At 64.3% G+C, this 18,352-nt stretch overlaps 2 protein-coding genes across 2 annotated transcripts; both read right to left on the reverse strand.

Annotated features, from left to right (window-relative positions):
• Nucleotides 1-336: 336 nt before the first annotated feature.
• Nucleotides 337-4,399, reverse strand: FABP3 (fatty acid binding protein 3). The gene is made up of 4 exons (XM_086863443.1): nt 4,142-4,399; nt 2,851-3,023; nt 747-848; nt 337-615 (listed from the first exon to the last, which is right to left on the reverse strand). The coding sequence occupies exons 1-4, from the start codon at nt 4,212-4,214 to the stop codon at nt 562-564; spliced, it is 402 nt and encodes a 133-aa protein (XP_086719569.1). The 5' UTR covers nt 4,215-4,399; the 3' UTR covers nt 337-561.
• A 1,670-nt stretch (nt 4,400-6,069) lies between these two features.
• Nucleotides 6,070-17,432, reverse strand: LOC111944435 (cAMP-dependent protein kinase inhibitor beta-like). The gene is made up of 4 exons (XM_086863383.1): nt 16,942-17,432; nt 7,989-8,092; nt 7,521-7,672; nt 6,070-6,964 (listed from the first exon to the last, which is right to left on the reverse strand). Exons 3-4 carry the CDS (start codon nt 7,663-7,665, stop codon nt 6,882-6,884), a joined length of 228 nt encoding a protein of 75 aa, XP_086719509.1. The 5' UTR covers nt 7,666-7,672; nt 7,989-8,092; nt 16,942-17,432; the 3' UTR covers nt 6,070-6,881.
• Between the last annotated feature and the right edge of the window lie 920 nt (nt 17,433-18,352).

An 18,352-nucleotide genomic window follows, 5' to 3' on the forward strand; every position in this document is an offset into this window, starting at 1 on the left:
CGTGTCCTGCGGGCTCTGCAGGGAGGGACTGCAGCTGCTGCCTTTGCGGGATTTGGGGCTGCTGATGGAGCCACCCTTCATCCCTGTCCCTTCCCTCTGCCCCCCGGGCTGCCGCTCCCCTTGGGGCCGTTTCCCTTCCCAGAGCTCGGGCCCCCGTTCCAGGTGAGCTCTGCCTGATCCCGGATCCCGAACATTGCCAGCCGGAGCTGATCCCGCAGCTTGGAGAGGACACCGAGCCGGGCCACTGGGATCACCGCCCGTTAACCCCTTCCCTGCCAGCCCTGTGGCTGCCCACCTGCCAGGATCCCCTTTTCCCCAGCAAGCCGAGCCCAGAGCTGTAACAACACCTTTATTGTTTTTTTCCATGTGACTTTTCCCACGATCAGTTAAAAAAGAACCCACCAACAAAGCACGAAACCACCACCCGAGCCCCTGGAGCCGGGCAGGGCTGGGGCAGGGGCGGCCCCGGCGGGGCAGCGGCTCCGAGCCCACGGGGCCAGGCACGGGGCCAGGCGGGGACGATGTGACACCGGGTGACAGCCAGGGGACCTGGGACAGCGCCTATGTCGCCTTCTCGTAGGTGCGGGTGGAGACCACGTTGCCCATGGTGAGAGTCTGGGGGCAGAGGGGTGCCGGGGGTTAGCGCTGCCTCGCCGAGAGCCGAGCTCTTCCCCCTTGGAGCAATTTCCGAGGTGCGAATCTCAGAACAAAACCATTTCCTTACCAGAATAAAACCATTTCCTTACCAGAATTAACTTCCCGTCCTTCAGCTCCCGGACCAGCGATGTCTCCTTCCCCTCCCACTTCTGCACGTGGACGAGTTTGCCTCCATCCAGCGTGACCACGGACTGCGGGGAGCGATTGAGAGCCGCGGTCACCTTCTCCCCGGGGTCCTGGGGGAGCTCATCCCTCGGAGGGGAGGCTGGAGCCCCGCAGGGCTCGGGCTCAGCCCGGGGGTGCCGCTGTGGGGATGGAGCTGGCACCATCCCCGAGCCTCGCTCAGCCCAGCCCGGATCGTGCTCTGGGTCACGGCCTCGGTTGTGTCCCCAGAGTGTCCCCAGGGTGCCACCGGCACGGTCACCCTGCCCTCCGTGGGGCCGTGTCCTGCCCCGGGGGGACCGGCGGGGCGAGGCCGCGATCCGGGCTGGGATCCGGAGCTTCCCTGCCCTGCCGGGCCCGGCGAGGCTCCCGGAGCGGCTGGTGCGGCAGACACGGCTCTCTGCTCGCTGTTTGCACTCACACTGCTGACTCAGCCCCGGGAGCCCGGCCCGTGCCAAGGTCACTGCGGCTGCCACGGCCCCATCCTGCCCTGTGCCCCCCGCCCAGCCCCTCCGGAGCCGCCCCTCGCTGTCCCCACGGCTCGGGTCTGCCCAGAGCTCAGCTCTGCCCCAGCCCCAGGACCCTACAAGGCTCTGGCTGCTCCCCCAGATCCCAATTCTCCCCACAGCCGGGTCCCCTCACTGCTCAGCTCTCCTAAACTCTGGGTACCCGCAGGGTTTGGGTGCCCCACAGCCCTGGAAGCCACACCAGAGGGCAGGGACGGAATATTGGGGAGAAATTCCTCCCTGGCAGGGTGGGCAGGCCCTGGCACAGATTCCCAGAGCAGCTGTGGCTGTCCCTGGATCCCTGGCAGTGCCCAAGGCCAGGCTGGACATTGGGGCTGGAGCAGCCTGGGACAGTGGGGGTGACCCTGGGGACAGTGGGGGTGACCCTGGGACAGTGGGGGTGACCCTGGGGACAGTGGGAGATGACCTTGGGGACAGTGGGGGTGACTCTGGGGACAGTGGGGGTGACCCTGGGACAGTGGGAGGTGACCTTGGGGACAGTGGGGGTGACTCTGGGGACAGTGGGGGTGACCCTGGGACAGTGGGAGTGACCCTGGGACAGTGGGAGTGACCCTGGGGACAGTGGGGGTGACTCTGGGGACAGTGGGGGTGACCCTGCCAGGGCTGGGGTAGCCCTGGATGGGATTTAAGGTTCCTCCCAAGCCATTCCACGCTATCCTGGGTGCCCCCCGACTCCCCGCACCCCATGGCTGACCCCACCCGCCCCGTCCTGTCCAGCCCCGTGCCTCGGGCAGCCGTCCCGGCCCCGCTGACCCATCATGTGTCCCCTGGCCCCCGGCCGAGGGACACCCAAGGGCACGTCCCGGGCTGTGGCGGTCACACGTTCCTGCTGCTTGAACAGCTTCCAGGAGCTGCGGCGGGAGGGACTCAGCCCCTTCCCCCAGCCTCCCTCCCAGCCCGGCCCTTTGTGCTTCCTGCTCTGGGGCCACCAAAGGGCTCGGTGCCCCAGGAGCCCCCCGGTGCCTCCCGCGGTGCCCCCCGGGCTGGATGTGGGGCGCAGAGCGCTCAGTGGGGCACGGCTGAAATCTAGGAAAAATCAGCAGCTGGGCCACTCCTCCAAGGGACTTCAAGGAAAAATGTCCCTGCAGCGTGGGAGAGGCCAGCAAAGTCGCTGCTCTCTCAGGTGATTTTTTCCTTGCTGTTGCAGCCTGGCCTGGGAAGTTTTGGGCTCCCCAGGGAGCCGCGCTCCTGGGATGAGCCCTGGGAGAGGCACCGGATTGTCCCGGGGCTCCATCCCTGCGCTGCCTGCCTGGGAGGGCAGAACAGGAGCTGTGCTGCCCCTCTTCCCCCGGCCATCATCACCCCACCGCCAGCCCGGCTGTTGCACGGCAGCTCCGTCCTGCTCGGGGGGCCCCAGCCTCAAAACGGACTCTGGGGGGGCCGCCAGGACGGGACCGGGCTTGGGGAGCAGCCCCGGCGGGCAGGGAGGTGCTCCCCTCCCGCACACAGCCAGGATGGAGCTGCCGGAGCCCCCCCGGGGGTGCCACGGGCTCGGGGGGCTCACCTTGACGTGCCTGTCGTCCGCCGTGGTCTCGTCGAACTCCTCGCCCAGCTTGAAGGTGATCTCGGTGTTCTTGAAGGTGCTCTGGGTCTTCACGGTGACCTTGTCGCCGTCCAGCTCGATGATGGTGGTGGGCTTGGTGAAGCCGGCCACCTGCCGCGTGGCAAAGCCCACGCCTGGGGGCCGGGGGGTGAGGGGTGTGCGGGGGCACGGGGCGGCCACACAGCCCTGGCATCACCCCCGAGCTCTTCCTCCCCTCGCTGCTCCCAAAACTGCTCCCAAAACTGCTCCCAAAACTGCTCCGGGGGGCTCCGGGAGCGGAGCAGGGGGGCAGGGGATGAGGGATGGATGGGCAGGGGATGGATGGGCAGGGAATGGGGGATGGAATGGAGGATGGATGGGCAAGGAATGGGGGATGGATGGGCAGGGGATGAGGGATGGATGGACAGGGGATGGATGGGCAGGGAATGGATGGGCAGGGAATGGGGAATGGATGGGCAGGGGATGGGGGATGGATGGGCAGGGGATGGATGGGCAGGGGATGGGGGATAGATGGGCAGGGGATGGATGGGCAGGGGATGGGGGCAGGGGATGGATGGGCAGGGAATGGATGGGCAGGGAATGGATGGGCAGGGGATGTGGGATGGATGGGCAGGGGATGAGGGATGGATGGGCAGGGAATGAGGGATGGATGGGCAGGGGATGGGGGATGGATGGGCAGGGGATGGGGGATGGATGGGCAGGGGATGGATGGGCAGGGGATGGGGGCAGGGGATGGATGGGCAGGGAATGGATGGGCAGGGGATGAGGGATGGATGGGCAGGGAATGGATGGGCAGGGGATGGATGGGCAGGGAATGGATGGGCAGGGAATGCCGGGTGGATCCAGCAGCCCCTGAGCCGGGTGAGGGGGGATCGGTGTCTGTGCCCCCCTCCCCGCACTGCCCCGGGGTGGGGGCTCCCCCGACCGTGCTGGGGCCGGCTGATGGGGGGGCTCGGGAAGGCTTGGGGGGTCCTGAGCGGCCCCCCAGCACCCGGGGGGGGGCATCTCATCCCTCCAGCCTCTACCAAAGAGGGGGGGGCACGGGAAGGACGAGACCCCCTCCTCCATCCTGAGAGCCCCACGTGCACAAAACCCCAGAGCCCCCCTAAACCACCCCCGGAGGCAGCAGCGACCCCCTCCCCCCCACCGCCTGAAGCCCCCCCAGCCAGACCCCCAGGCAAATCGGGGGGAAAAAAAAAAAATAAAGATAATAAAAAAAGGGATGGTGTTTCTCCAAGCCGCTCCCACTCACCCAGCGCCTTCATGTACTCATCGAAATTGTTGGTGTCCACCAGCTTCCAGGTGCCCACGAAGGCGTCCACCATGGCTGGGGGGGCTCGGGGGGGCCGCGGGCGCTCGGGGTCCGGCCGGCTGCGAGCGTGGCACCGCCTGCAGCTGCTCCGGCCCCGCAGCCGCCTTAAATAATGTCCTCATCACATGATTGGAAAGAACACTACGCGCTCCAGAAATACTCCCCGGCAGCGCTGCCAGCGGCCACCCCGGGCCGGCCACCGCCCCCCGGGCAGAGCCCCCGGGGCTGCGGCTGCCCCGGGCACGGCGGAGAGCGGCACTCGTGTGCCCGGCCCCGGTGGTCCCGGGCTGCCTGGGGAGGGGCGGGTGCCACCCCTTGGCACGCTCAGGGCACGGGGACGGCGACAGCCGCGATGTCCTTCAGCGACACTGAGCGGCGGGGACGGGGGAGCTGAGCTGGGGAAACTGAGGCACGGGGAGCAGGGGGCACCGAGTGGGGGTGGGGGGGATACGTTTGGGGACTCCAGGAGGCTGTGGGGACATGAGTGACACCCCCTCAATTCCACGCGTGACGCGGTCCCTGCTGGCTGTGCTGGGTGCGTGGGCACGCGTGGCCCTGTCCCCTCCCTGTGCCCGTGGGGACACACGCGAGTGCCACCAGCGGTGCTCTGAGTGCCGGGGGACGCTGGGGACAGGGACAGGGACTCTCCTCTCGCCGCGCTTTGGGCTCCAGTGGGAGCAGCGCATCCCCGGCGTGGCTGGGGCCAGCCCTGGCCGTGGCACTCGCTGTCCCCGGGGGACGGTGGCCACTCCTGTCCCCATCCCCGGGGCGTGGAGGGACCCGGCTGCGGGCTCAGGTGTCCCCTCGTCCTGGGGACCTGCGGGTCAAAGGCACCAGGGCCAAGGGAGCGGGAACACTTGGAACACTTGGGACACTTTGGACACTTTCTCCTGCCCCTGGCCCCTGCGTGACATCCCAGACACCCAAAAATAGCCGGGGCTCGTGTTCAGCTTCCTCCTGCTGACACTGGCACCGGGCAGGACCCTTCACCCCGTGCCCCGGGGACATGGGGACACCGGGCAGGGCTCTGGGTCACAGGGACAATTCATTCCCCAGGGAGACAGAGCCACCACGGCCTGGGGGACGGAGAGGGCAGCGACTGTCCTCTGTCCCCTCACCCGGGTTTCAGGGTCCCAGATCTGCACTGCCCTTCCCCTTGGCTGCTCCCTTTACAACGGGACGGTGGGATGAGGGCAGTGACAGGGACAGTGGGACAGGGACACCGGGACAGGGACAGCGGGACAGGGACAGCGGGACAGGGACAGCGGGACAGGGACACCGGGACAGGGACAGTGGGACAGGGACAGTGGGACAGGGACACCGGGACAGGGACACCGGGACAGGGAGAGCGGGACAGGAACACCGGGACAGGGACAGTGGGACAGGGACACCGGGACAGGGACAGCGGGACAGGGACAGTGGGACAGGGACAGCGGGGCAGGGACAGCAGGTCAGGGATACCCGGGACAGGGACACCCCAGCACCTGCAGGGATGCGCACACACACACAGACACACAGACACACAGACACACAGACACACACACACACCTGGGCTGGATTCCTTTGTTGGTCCCACAGCGACAGCTATAGGTGACCGTCTGGGATGGGATGGGATCCATGGGATGGGATGGGATGGGATGGGATAGGATGGGATCAGTGGGATGGGGTGGGATGGGGTGGGATGGGATGGGATGGGATGGGATGGGGTGGGATGGGGTGGGATGGGATGGGATGGGATGGGATGGGATGGGATGGGATGGGATGGGATGGGATGGGATGGGATGGGGTGGGATGGGGTGGGATGGGATGGGATGGGATGGGGTGGGGTGGGATGAGGTGGCTGGAGGGATGGGATGGGTCCCCCAGGGCCGGCAGACGAGCCCTCCCTCAGCCCCTCAGTGCCCGGGCAGGAGGGTCCCGCAGTTCCTCTGGCAGGAGCGGAGGATTTGGGGAGCACGGCCCGGGAACGCCTCACTCCGTGTCTCCCGCACCCCCCCAAACGCCGCAGGACCCGGCTGGCTCTGCCCGGTGACCCGGCTCGGGGGGCTGGAGGTGCTCCAAACCGCATCGCCCCCTCCCCACGCCCCAAAACCACCAGCAAGCTCATCCCCAGGGGCGAGGGGCGCCCAGGGGTGCTCTGCTCCTCAGCCGGACCCCGCAGAAATGTGCCGGCAGCCCGGGGGCTCGGTTGAGGGCCGGGGGCTCTCGGGGTTTTTTTTGCTTTCTCGTGTTTCCCCCCCAAACTCGGGAACGGCTCCCGAGCCACCCAGAAGAAAGGCAAGGAGACGAGGTACCCAAAAACATCACAGTGAACACCACACTCAGCAAGAAACACCCGTGGCTGCTCCTGCGGCCGGGAGGGTCCCCCCCGGGGCCCCCCAGCGCTCGGCTCCGCCAAAAGCCCCCAGAAGAAAAAGATTCCTCCCCCCGGGGAGGCAAAAGCATTCCCGCCCCCCCGAGTCCTGGCGCAGGGCGCGGCTGGGGACCGGCCCTTGCTCACGGCAGGTCCCCTCCGTGTCCCCGCACGTCCCCGCCACGCGCGGCTCCCCCGCGGCCGGGGGACGCTCCAGGGTCTCGCTGCGGCAGCACCGAGGGAATCCCGGCCGTGCCGGGAAAGCCGGGCTGCTGCTCCGCAGCCTCCTCCTTCCTCCGCCGCTCACAAATGTCCCTCCCGGGCGGGTTAGGACGTGTCCTTCAGCTCGGGGCTGGGGGGCTGCGGAGGGGGCGCCTCCGCCGAGGGTGACTGCATGTCCTGGGCGCTGCCTGCCAGGAGAGAGCAGGGGACAGGGTCATGGAATGGGATCAGAGCGTGGCATCACGGAACCATTGAGGCTGGAAAAGAGCTCCAAGAGCATCGAGTCCAACCCGTGCCCGATGCCCACCTTGTCCCCAGCCCAGTGACCAGGCGTTCCCTGGACACCTCCAGGGATGGGCACTCCAAACCTCCCTGGGCACTTCCAAGGCCTGGATACCCTTTCCATGGAGAAATTTTCCCCAACATCCAACCTGGACCTCCCATGGTCGTTCCCTCTCCTCCTGTCCCTGTTCCTGGCAGCAGAGCCCGACCCCCCCGGCTGTCCCCTCCTGCCAGGGACTTGTGCAGAGCCAGAAATTCCCCCTGAGCCTCCTTTGCTCCAGCCTGAGCCCCTTCCCAGCTCCCTCAGGGATTCCCCAGCCCCTTCCCAGCTCCCTCAGGAATTCTCCAGCCCCTTCCCAGCTCCCTCAGCAATTCTCCAGCCCCTTCCCAGCTCCGTTCCCTGCCCTGGGCTCGCTGCAGTCCCTCCGGGATGCAATGGGACGCCCCTGCCCGCTCACCCACCTGCGCTCAGGGACATCTCGGCCAGTTTGAGGGGCAGGTCGGCGGGGCTGACGCCGGCGGGCGAGCCCAGGATGTCGGGCAGGGCATTGCGCCGGCCCGTCCTGCCGGAGGATGCGAAATCCAGCACGGGTTCCACCTCGGTCATGCTAACCCTGGGGAGAGAGGTCCCCTCTGTCACGCCAGGCGAGCTAAAGGGACCCGGCTCTGCTCCGGGCTGGGAGCTCTGGTGCCCTCTGCTCCCCCCTGCATCCCACCGCACCCTCCTGCACCCCAGGAGCAAAGGCAGGGCCACCCTGTCCCTGGGACTCGCCACCGCCCCCCGGCACCTCTGGGTGCTCTGATCTCCGCTGGCCACGGCAGCGGGGAGGGAGGGAGGGAAGGAGGGATGGGGGAGGGATGGAGGGAAGGAGGGAGGGAGGAAGGGGGTCCCAGGGGTCCCACCAGCGCCCCCACCCCAGGCAGCCTTACCGGGCACCCTCCAGCCTGGCCTGGCACCGCTCCTGCCCCGTGCCCAGGCGAGGGAGGGACACCACAGGAACAGGGATCAGTCCCAGCTGATCAACCCCTCTGACCTGCAGGGGACAGAGCAGGGAGTCACCACTGGGGATGGGACAGGGGGAGCACTGGGGGGAACCAGGGGGCTGCGACCCCATGGGAACACCCCCAGCACCCCCAGGCACGGCTGCCCTGAACCTCAGCCATTGGGGGATGATGGAGGGATGGATGATGGATGGATGGATGGATGGATGGATGGATGGATGGATGATGGATGGATGGACGGTGGATGGATGGATGGATGGATGGATGGATGGATGGATGGATGATGGATGGATGGATGATGGATGGATGATGGATGGATGGATGGATGGATGGATGGATGATGGATGGATGGATGGATGATGGATGGATGGATGGATGATGGATGGATGATGGATGGATGGATGGATGATGGATGGATGGATGGATGGATGGATGGATGGATGGATGGATGGATGATGGATGGATGGATGATGGATGGATGGATGGATGATGGATGATGGATGGATGGATGATGGATGGATGGATGGATGGGCGGATGGATGGATGGATGGAAGATGGATGGATGGATGATGGATGGATGGATGATGGATGGATGATGGATGATGGATGGATGGATGGATGGATGGTGGATGGATGGATGGTGGATGGATGGATGGATGGATGGATGATGGATGGATGGATGGATGGATGATGGATGGATGCATGGATGATGGATGGATGGATGGATGGATGATGGATGGATGGATGGATGATGGATGATGGATGGTGGATGGATGGATGGATGGATGGATGATGGATGATGGATGGATGGATGGATGGATGGATGGATGGATGATGGATGGATGATGGATGGATGGATGGATGATGGATGGATGATGGATGGATGGATGGATGATGGATGGATGGATGGATGGATGGATGATGGATGATGGATGGATGGATGGATGATGGATGGATGATGGATGGATGATGGATGGATGGATGATGGATGGATGGATGGATGATGGATGGATGATGGATGGATGATGGATGGATGATGGATGGATGGATGGATGGATGATGGATGGATGATGGATGGATGGATGGATGGATGGATGATGGATGGATGGATGATGGATGGATGGATGGATGGATGGATGATGGATGGATGGATGGATGGATGATGGATGATGGATGGATGATGGATGGATGGATGGATGGATGGATGGATGGATGGATGGATGATGGATGGATGATGGATGATGGATGGATGGATGACAGCACGGAGCCACCCTGCAGGGACTTGCCCTGGGAGGTGGGAGTGGCACGGGGGTGACATGTGGGTGACACAGGCCCTGGCAGGGACAAGTGCCCTCCACCGTCCATGTCCCCTCTGCCCCCCACAGAGCACAGGGACCCCAAAGCAGCGCCCCAGCAGTGTCACTGTCACTGTCACTGTCACTGTCACTGTCACTGTCACTGGTGTGTCACTGTAGCAGGTGTGTGTCACTGTCACAGGTGTCACTGTCACTGTCACAGGTGTGTGCATTGTCACTGTCACACCTGTGTGACTCTCCCTGACACACCTGTGTGACACTCCCTGTCACACCTGTGTGACACTCACTGACACACCTGTGTGACTCTCCCTGTCACACCTGTGTGACACTCACTGACACACCTGTGTGACACTCCCTGTCACACCTGTGTGACACTCACTGACACACCTGTGTGACACTCCCTGTCACACCTGTGTGACTCTCCCTGTCACCGTGTCTGCACACGTGGCACTTCCTGGCTCCCGGTGCCACAGCTGTGTCACCTCCTTGTCCCAGAGTTTGTCCTCACTCCCCACCTGCTCCAGGTGATGTCCCTCACCCGGCACCGCCTGTGCCACACGTGTGACATCCCTGTGGGTGTCCCGCCGTGTCCCCTGGGGCTGTTTGGGGACACACACCTGTGTGTGATGGTGTGAGCGCATGGGCACGCCCATTCCAGAGGGTTCCATGGATTTTGGGGAGAAATCCTGGACAGAGGGGGCTGTCCTGCCCTTGGAGCAGGAGGGGTTGAACGGCCATGGGGACAGGGTTTGGTGGCTGAGGGAAGGGATGGACCCTGATCTCGCTGGGTTTTTCCAGGCTAAAGGAATTTGTGATTCCCAGTGGATCCCAGTGGATCCCAGTGGATGCCAGTGGATCCCTGATGTGTGTTCACACACTCACTCACAGATTCTCTGCACGCCCCAGCAGAGCCAGAGCCTCTCAGGCCGGATCAAAGCTCCCTCCCCACAGCCCCAGCAGCTCCCGCTGCCTCCAGCGCGGGAGAGCCGGGAATGATCATCCTCCGGGATCTGCTGGATCCTGCCCGCAGCAAAACACCCCCATGGATTTGGGGATGGGGCTGGATCCCGCTCCCAAAAGTGGGGATCAGCAGCCTGGGGACCCAGACCCGGGGGCTGTCTCTCCTGGGATGCAGCGTCACCATCCCAGAGCCCACCGGGCTGTCCCCACACCCCTGGGGACAATGTCCAAGCCACCAACACCCGCCCCGTGCCACCTCCTCCAGGTCCCACAGGCAAATCCAACCCAAATGGAGCAAATCCCACGGGATGAACCTGGTGAGGGAGGATTTCCCCCTCTAAGCAGGGACGGTTTCTGGGGCTTAACGGGGTCTCAGCCTAAGAAAGCTGCAGGAGTCACATGGAAGGTCCTCAGGGTCCTGCTTTAATGCCCCTAATGGGATAAAGGAAGGGCAGAAATAGACCTCAATCCCTGCTGGAGGTGGGCGGCAGGGAAGGTGCTGGGACAGGCGGAGGGAGGAGAAGGACAGGGCTGTGCTCCTTGGTCGGGTTCCCTGGGAACAGCAGAGCCCTGGAGGATGGTGCAGAACAGGCAGAGAAAGGTGTGACCCACCTGGGGATGGAGCAGTCCCAGGTCAGGGTCAAACACAACCCTCAGTGTCTCCTCTAACAGCACTTTTTGGGGTTGCTGGGGGTGGCAGGGACCCCAAACTGCACCTGGAGCCTGGGGACCACCACAGCTTTGCCAAACGTGTCCCCCTGGCAGACAAAACAAACCAGGAATGCTCCAGGAGTTCAGGAGCTGCGAGGTGTTACAGGAGGATTCATTTAACCACAAGAATTTGCTTCTTCAGTTCTGAGTTGTTGGTGGGTCATGAGCTCCTCTGAAAGGGGGTTTGGGGCATTTAATGCTCTTGGCTTTCCCTGTTTGGGGGGCTCCTCCTGCTCGTTTAATTCAATGTTTTATGGGATCTGTGCTGGCAATGCTGCAGCCTGGAACAAACCCTCAAAAACCCACCAGGAGCCCCCCAGCGCTGATGAACACCAGGACAAACGGGAAGCATTTAGCGAGATGGAATTGTAAAACGGAGTGAAATGGGAAGGAGAGAGCTGGCCCAGGTCAGGAGGGAACGGGAACATCCTCCAGGAGTCCACACGGGGCTGGGTTACCCGACAGCCAGCAGACAGCCCCTGGAGCCGGGAACAGCAGATGGCAACAATTAAACGCAGGATGGAATCTGGAGATCCCTCCCGGGGAGGCAGCAGGTTCCGTTCCTCTCCAGGGAAGCGGCTCCTGGAGCCCCGGGAATGCTGAGCCAGGTGGGAACGGGCTGTGTCACCTGCCCGGGGACAGCTCCGGGATCCCGGTGAGAGGGAAGGGAGGGGATAAATATTGTCCTGAGCTCATCGTTTCCTGGGAGAGGGGGAAAAGGCTGCAGGGATGTGGGCTGGTGCAGGAATATTGAATGTGGAGGTGCAGAACGACTTTTGGAACAGCTTTTGCTCGCACACAGGACAGGATGATCCCTCCTGGCAGGGATGCAGCTTCCAGGACCCATTCCCGTGGGATGCTAGCCCTCGGCAGCAGAACCTCTCCAACCATGGCCTGGCACTTTCACCCCTGAATCCCCAGGATTCCAGGGGGGCCAGGCAGGAATTTGGGCCAGCTCGGATCTTGCCGGGCACTTTTGGAGTGAGTGAGGAGCGCTGAGGTGCAGGGATCCAAACAGACCTGCATCCTGCTTGGAGCACCAGCAAGGTCTCCCACTGCCTTTCCCCTGGCTCCCAAATTTTCCCCAAGCTCTGAGGAATTGTTGCAGTGGGATTTCTGAGCAGAGGTGACGCTGGCAGCTCCCCACAGCTCTGACCCAGCCCGAGAAGCTCCAGCACATCCCGGTACCTGCAGGGCTGGCTGTTCCCTGTGATTCCCTTCCCAGCAAAACCCACGATCCAAAGGCATGGGACACGTGGCTCCCGCTCCTTCCCTCCCCGTGGAGCAGCGGATCCTCCTCTCTGGGATAAAGCACTTCCAGAGGGATTCCCATCACCCTCTGAGCCCCTTCCTGTTGGGTCCTGCCTGCAGCTCTGGCCTTCCTCCTGTTCTTGCACACTCATCCTCACATCCAGACCAGCTTTCCCCATTCTCCACCGCTCCTGCTCGTGCTTGGATTGTCTCATCCATGGATTTGGGAAATGCTGAAGCGTCTCTTTGTCCCCTCCACCATCCTCACATCCCTCTCCCCGCTCCCTGCCTGGTGTCCATGCTCACACCCAAATCCTGAATTATCCCACCCAGACCTCTCCCTGGATCCCAGGGATCCTTTTAAAGATCAGCCTTCATCCTCTGCTCCCTTTTGCACCATTTAGGGCCTCACTGCCCAGAGCAGCTGTGGCTGTCCCTGGATCCCTGGCAGTGCCCAAGGCCAGGCTGGACATTGGGGCTGGAGCAGCCTGGGACAGTGGGGGTGACCCTGGGACAGTGGGGGTGACCCTGGGGGTGTCCCTGGATGGGATTTAAGGTCCTTTCCAACCAGGGATTCCATGACTAATTATTTTTAGATTGGTTATTATTTTTTTTCCCAGCTGTAGGACTTGGAATTTTCATTTCCACCCCAAAGCTGAGCTGAGTCCCAGGCCTAGGCGGAGCATAAACCCTTCCCTCCGTGGGCTCAGCTGGGCTCGACACTGGGACCTCAATTCCCATTGAAGGAAGGGCTCTGAAATGGGACTCTGGTTAATCTCCATTCCCTGTAATTCCTGGCTTCCAGCAGGGAGATGTGCAGGGGAGGTGGGGTTTGCTGCTGACATCCGTGGAATGGAGCCGCCGGCAGAAGCAGAGCCTGTGTTATTGCTCCCTCAGTCAGGGGGATGATGGCAGAGTTCAGCTGTGCTTAATATCCACCAGAAACCTGGAAAAATCCTGAAATCCAAGCTGAGTCTGCCCAGAAGGGATTTCAGGCTGTTTGTATAAACTCTCCCTTTGGATTTTAACGCTGGAAACACAAACCAGAGCGAGTCCTGCTCCGGTGAAGGAGTGAATCCAGCTCTTGTGCTCCCTGGCATCCCAATCCTAAATTTCCCTGAGCAATCCTGAATTCTGCCAACCCAAATCCCAGACCTGGGGGTGCTCACACCGTGTCCCACGTCAGAGCTTGGCTTCCCCACCGGGCAGCGACCCCAGAGAAAATCCCCTCTGGATCCCTCAGACCTGGATTGGGCCGGGAATAAAGCTCCAGAGGACTCAGCACTTTAATCCTGGCACAACCCTGCTGAGCTCAGCTTCTCCTGCCAGCCCACAGCGGGATAAAATCCAGGCGTTTTCCCTCTGGGAGCAGCACATGGGGCATCCTGGAAAGGTGCTGGAAGCCAAGCTGGATGCGGGATTCCCTCTGGAGCACCGGGATCCCAGCCCTGGACAAGCCTGAGCTGCTCCAGTTGGAGAGCGAAGCACCAGAGGCTCAGCGGGCACGAGCGCGTGGGCTGGCACTGCAGGGCTTCACCCGCATCCCAAACCTCCAGGAGAGGCCATGGCAAACCTGGATAACCTCAGCTGTGCTGCCCGGAGTGGGAATGGCCAAATCCCGGCTCCTCTTGGCCATCCTCCGAGGCTCCCAGCCCGGCACATCAATGCTTCCCATCCCTCCTGCTCTCCCCTGGGGAATGTTCCCATCGCCTCGTGCTCACAACGAGCATTCCTGGCTTCTCCCGTCCCCCGGAGCAGGGATTCTGGAGACCAGGAGGGGCCGGGTCCCTCTGCCAGGAGGCACCGGGGCTCTGGGAATGCTGCTGCTGGCAGGAGGGCACTCCTGAGGAAGGGATCAGCTCCCTGCCAGGCTCTGATCCGTGCACTGGGAGCGGCTCAGGGACAGCGGGAACGTCCCCTCTGCAGCACCAGGAACATGGAAAGCACCAGGAGCCACCAGCAGCGCTCCAGCCGTGGTTATTCCCTGTGGGAACACAGCAAATCCCAAGGGCTGGCAGCACCTTTATTCCAGGGCAGGGGACAGCTCCGGGATCCACACGGGTTTGGGTGGGGATGGGGGTCACTCCTGCAGGAGGAGCTGCTGGGATCCCAAAGGAAGGAAGGATCCCAACCCCATCCCAGGGAGGAATGGAAGCTGCTCCAGCCGCTCCCAGGCCAGCCAGGCGCTCGCCAGCCTGTGGGCCGTGACCCATTCCAGAGCTATTCCTATTCCATCCTCCACCCGCACCAGTTAATTCCCTTTAATTAACTGATGGAGCGCTGGGCGAGCGCAGGAATTTCCCCTGGGGAGTTTGGGTGCCCATCAGGGACCCCACAAAGGTGCTGGGTTGAGCCTTCCTTCCCCACATTGCTCAGTTCCCTCGGCTGCATCCGGATCCTGTTTGACTCCGAGGGGGAAAAGCTCTGGCCCCTTTGGCAGGAGGGGACGGAGCTGCCCCCAGCCCCACGGGGGTACCGGGATACCCCAGCCCCGCTCTGGGAGCCAACAGCGGCTCTGTGGGGAAGGAAAGCATCTAATGAGGGTAATTAGGGTGATTGAGCCCTGGGTAATGGAGCTCCCAGCAGAACCCTCAGTTCCCTGCTCCGACACACCACAAACTGTAATTTCGCATAATAAAACCAGGTAATTTTGCATAATAAACGTGTCACCCACACTCACAGCAGTTCCGTTCCTCACCAAGCTCGGGCTCCCTCCTCCCCGAGTGCTTTTCAAGCTCTGCTTCAGCCCCAGCATCCCGGGCGGAGCTGACGGACACGACCTGGGGATGGGGACAGGGACACCCTCTCTGGCTCTGGAGCCCTGGGTGGCACAGGATTGGTGCCAGGGGAAGCCCAGGGAGCTGTGAGGAGCCCCGTGGGCTGTCACAGGGCGCCAGCCGGGTGCCACCAAGCGCATCCCAGGCTGTGCCATGCCGGGAGCGCCACGGGACACCGCAGCTCGCGCACCACGGGAGCCTCGTCTCCCTGCGCCAGCTCCTTCTCCTCCACCTGCCTGCTGGCACCTGGAGAGGACCGGGAATGGAGGAGGCTCCCAGCCCTGCCAGAGCACCGGGGTAAGGGCAGGCACCCGGGATTCCGGGGAGCAGAGGCAGCTGAACCTGCCCGGGACGCTCCGGCTCCCTGGGGATGTGCCTCCCCCAGGGCCCTGGGTGCCGGAGGATCCTCTCCTTCCCGCTGCAGCCCGGCCAAGGAGGGAGGTGGAAAACTTCCAGGACACCCAGCTGCCCCCAGCACCCACCAGCCGGTGGGGAGGCCTCGCATGGAGGCGATCCAGATGTTTCCTGCCGTCCCTGCACCGCCAGGATTCTCCAGCTGGCACCACCACCCTGTGACCAAACCCCCGGGCCCTGGGACCTGCCAGGGAAGGGACCAAAAGCCAAGGAAAAAATCCGTGCAGGCACTCTGGGGTGAGAGCTGGAAATCCGTGATGGAGCAGAGCGGGATCCAACCCCCCGGGGCTGAGCCAGGAGCTGGAATTGCCGGAATTCCAGGAGCCAAGGCAGGGCCATGGCTCCCATCCCGCTCATGGTGCCAGGTCCCCCCAGGCCTGGAGCACCCACCAGAGCTCCTCCAGCTGCCCCCAGAGCTGAACCCGAGGTCTCCTCCTACAGCCAAACCCCCAGAGCCTCTCCCGGAGCTCCCCCACTCCGCTCCCAGCATCCCAGCCCGGGCAGAAATTGGGATTTCCCCAATTTAAAGAAGTGAGGATCTGTCTCTGGCACCACCTTTCCTCTTACCGAGCTCCTGCTCTCCGGGGGGAGACGGCACAGAGCAGGGGAAGGGACAGGGGGACAGCGGCGGGGCCGTGGCAGCGAGGACCGAGGTGGCCCTTGCTGGACACCCCAAGGTCACGGGCTGGGAGCATTCGGGGTGAGCACGGCACCCCTCTGGCACCTCCTCGGTGGCGCTGCCACCCAGCCAGGGGACAGCAGCCAGCTCCGGGGACCAAAGGGACCCGATCCAAGCATCTGCAGGGGCAATCTGCCAAAATGATGCCCCGAAGGCAGGGAGGAGGAGCTGTCCCTGGGGGAAGCCCTTTCCTCCTGGGAGGAAGCGCCACGGGGGTGCTCAGCCCTGGGGGGACTCTCCGTGCCTGGCGACCCCCGCAGCCCCCCGGGCCCAAATCGTCTGGGAAGCTCCGATCCGGGGAGCCGGGGGCTGGAGCTGGGGGTGGGGGTGGAGGTGTGGGGCCGAGAGGAGAACAGGGCAGGGGGAAAGGTGGAGGGGGCAGCGGTGACCCCAGGACACGCGGGGCGCGACAGAGGTGCCGCCATGGGGGTCGATCTGAAGTCCCCACCCTGAGACCGAGCCTTGCTCGGTGCCTCAGCACCCAAATCCTCCCCGGAGCCCCCTGGGGCACCCCAAACCCTCGAGAGCACCCCACCGCAGCTGCTGCAAACTTTCAGTCCCCCCAAAACCCCATCCGTCCCCGAGGCCACCGCCATCCCCTGACCCTCCGGCCTCCCCACCTTCCCAGGGAGGTGCCCAGGGTGGGCACCGCCTTCCCGGGGTGGGCACCAGTCCCCACGGTGGGCGCCCGGGGAGCCCAGGGCACCCTCGGCGCTGGCCCAGGGCCTCGGTGCCACCGCGTCACCTGCACCGAGCCCCCGCCCGCCGCTCACCTGGTGCCAGCGGCGAGCCCGGGGCCGAGGCCGGTGCTGATGGTGACACCGAGGGTGCCGCTGCCGGTGCTGATGGTGACACCGAGGGTGCCGCTGCCGGTGCTGATGGTGACACCGAGGGTGCTGCTGCCGGTGCTGCTGCCGGTGCCGCCGGTGCCGGGGGTGATGGGGATGTCGGTGCCGCCGGTGCCGAGGATTTCGGTGCCGGTGATGTCGGTGCCGGGGGTGATGTCGATACCGGTGCCGGTGCCGGGGGTGATGTCGGTGCCGGGGGTGATGTCGATACCGGTGCCGGTGCCGGGGGTGATGTCGGTGCCGGGGGTGATGCCGGTGCTGGTGCTGATGCTGATCCCGGTGCCGGTGCCGGTGCCAGCCCGGCTGCCGGGGGAAGGATGCTCCGCGCTCGGCAGGAGCCGCGGGGAAGCCTCCGGCTCCAGGCGGCCCTGGGGCACCCGGGGCCGAGCCGCCGCCGCCGCCGCCGCCGCTCCCGCCCAGCGCCGCCGCTCCCGCCCGGCCCGGCCCCCGCTCGGCGCGGGGGGGACCCAGCGCCGGCCCCGCCCGCCGCCCCCCCTCTCCCCCCGCCGCCGGGGCCGCCCCTCGGGCCCCCCCGGGCCGCTGTGTCCCCGCGTCCCCCCGCGCTGGCACACGGGGGGGGGGCTGTGACATCCCCCCGGCCCCCAATCCCCCCACGCTCCGTGCGGCTCTGCCCCAGCCCGGGCGGGGGGCTCACAGCCCGGCCTGGCCACCAGCCCTGCTGGGGAAATGGGTCATTTTCTCTCAGATTTCCTCTGGATTCGGCTGCAGAGGCCCCCGGGGGGTGGGGGTGGGTTGAGGGGGCTCTGCTCGCCCACCGCCACAATTTGACCCCAACCCACACAGCTTTAGCTCAGCCAAAAAAAATCAATGGCAGACTCCGAATCTTCGGGCGGGGGGGGTTAAAAAAGAAGAATTAAAAAAATCTGTGTCTGCGGTGGATGGGGGAGGGGGCGGGGGGCTGGGAGACCCTGGATGTGGCTGGAAATCCAGCGGATCGCCCCCACCGGGGCTGGGAGACCGCCGGGCACAGCCCGGGCACGGAGCAGATGCCACCAGCTGCTCCTGGCCTGGCACCGGTGTCACCTTGAGGGGGGGACACCGAGGGTGCGAGATGGGGTCCGCACCCCCAGCCCTGAGCTGGGTCAGGCCAGCGAGGCGGGAGAGGCAGAGCTGGAATTAAAATCCACTGGAATTCCACACAGGAGCAGGAACCACCTCCCAACGCTTCCATCGGCATCCCTGCAACTGGGAGAGCGTGTGGGGCTGGTGACAGGCTCCAAAATGTCCCTCCTGGCCCTGAAGGTGGCTGTCCCCAGGGCTGGGTGTGCTTTGGGAGGGACCCCCGAGGGTCTCTGCTCCCCATCCCGGCTCGGGG

Source organism: Cyanistes caeruleus, chromosome 26 (assembly GCF_971803275.1).
Source record: "Cyanistes caeruleus chromosome 26, bCyaCae1.hap1.1, whole genome shotgun sequence".
NCBI lineage: Eukaryota > Metazoa > Chordata > Aves > Passeriformes > Paridae > Cyanistes > Cyanistes caeruleus.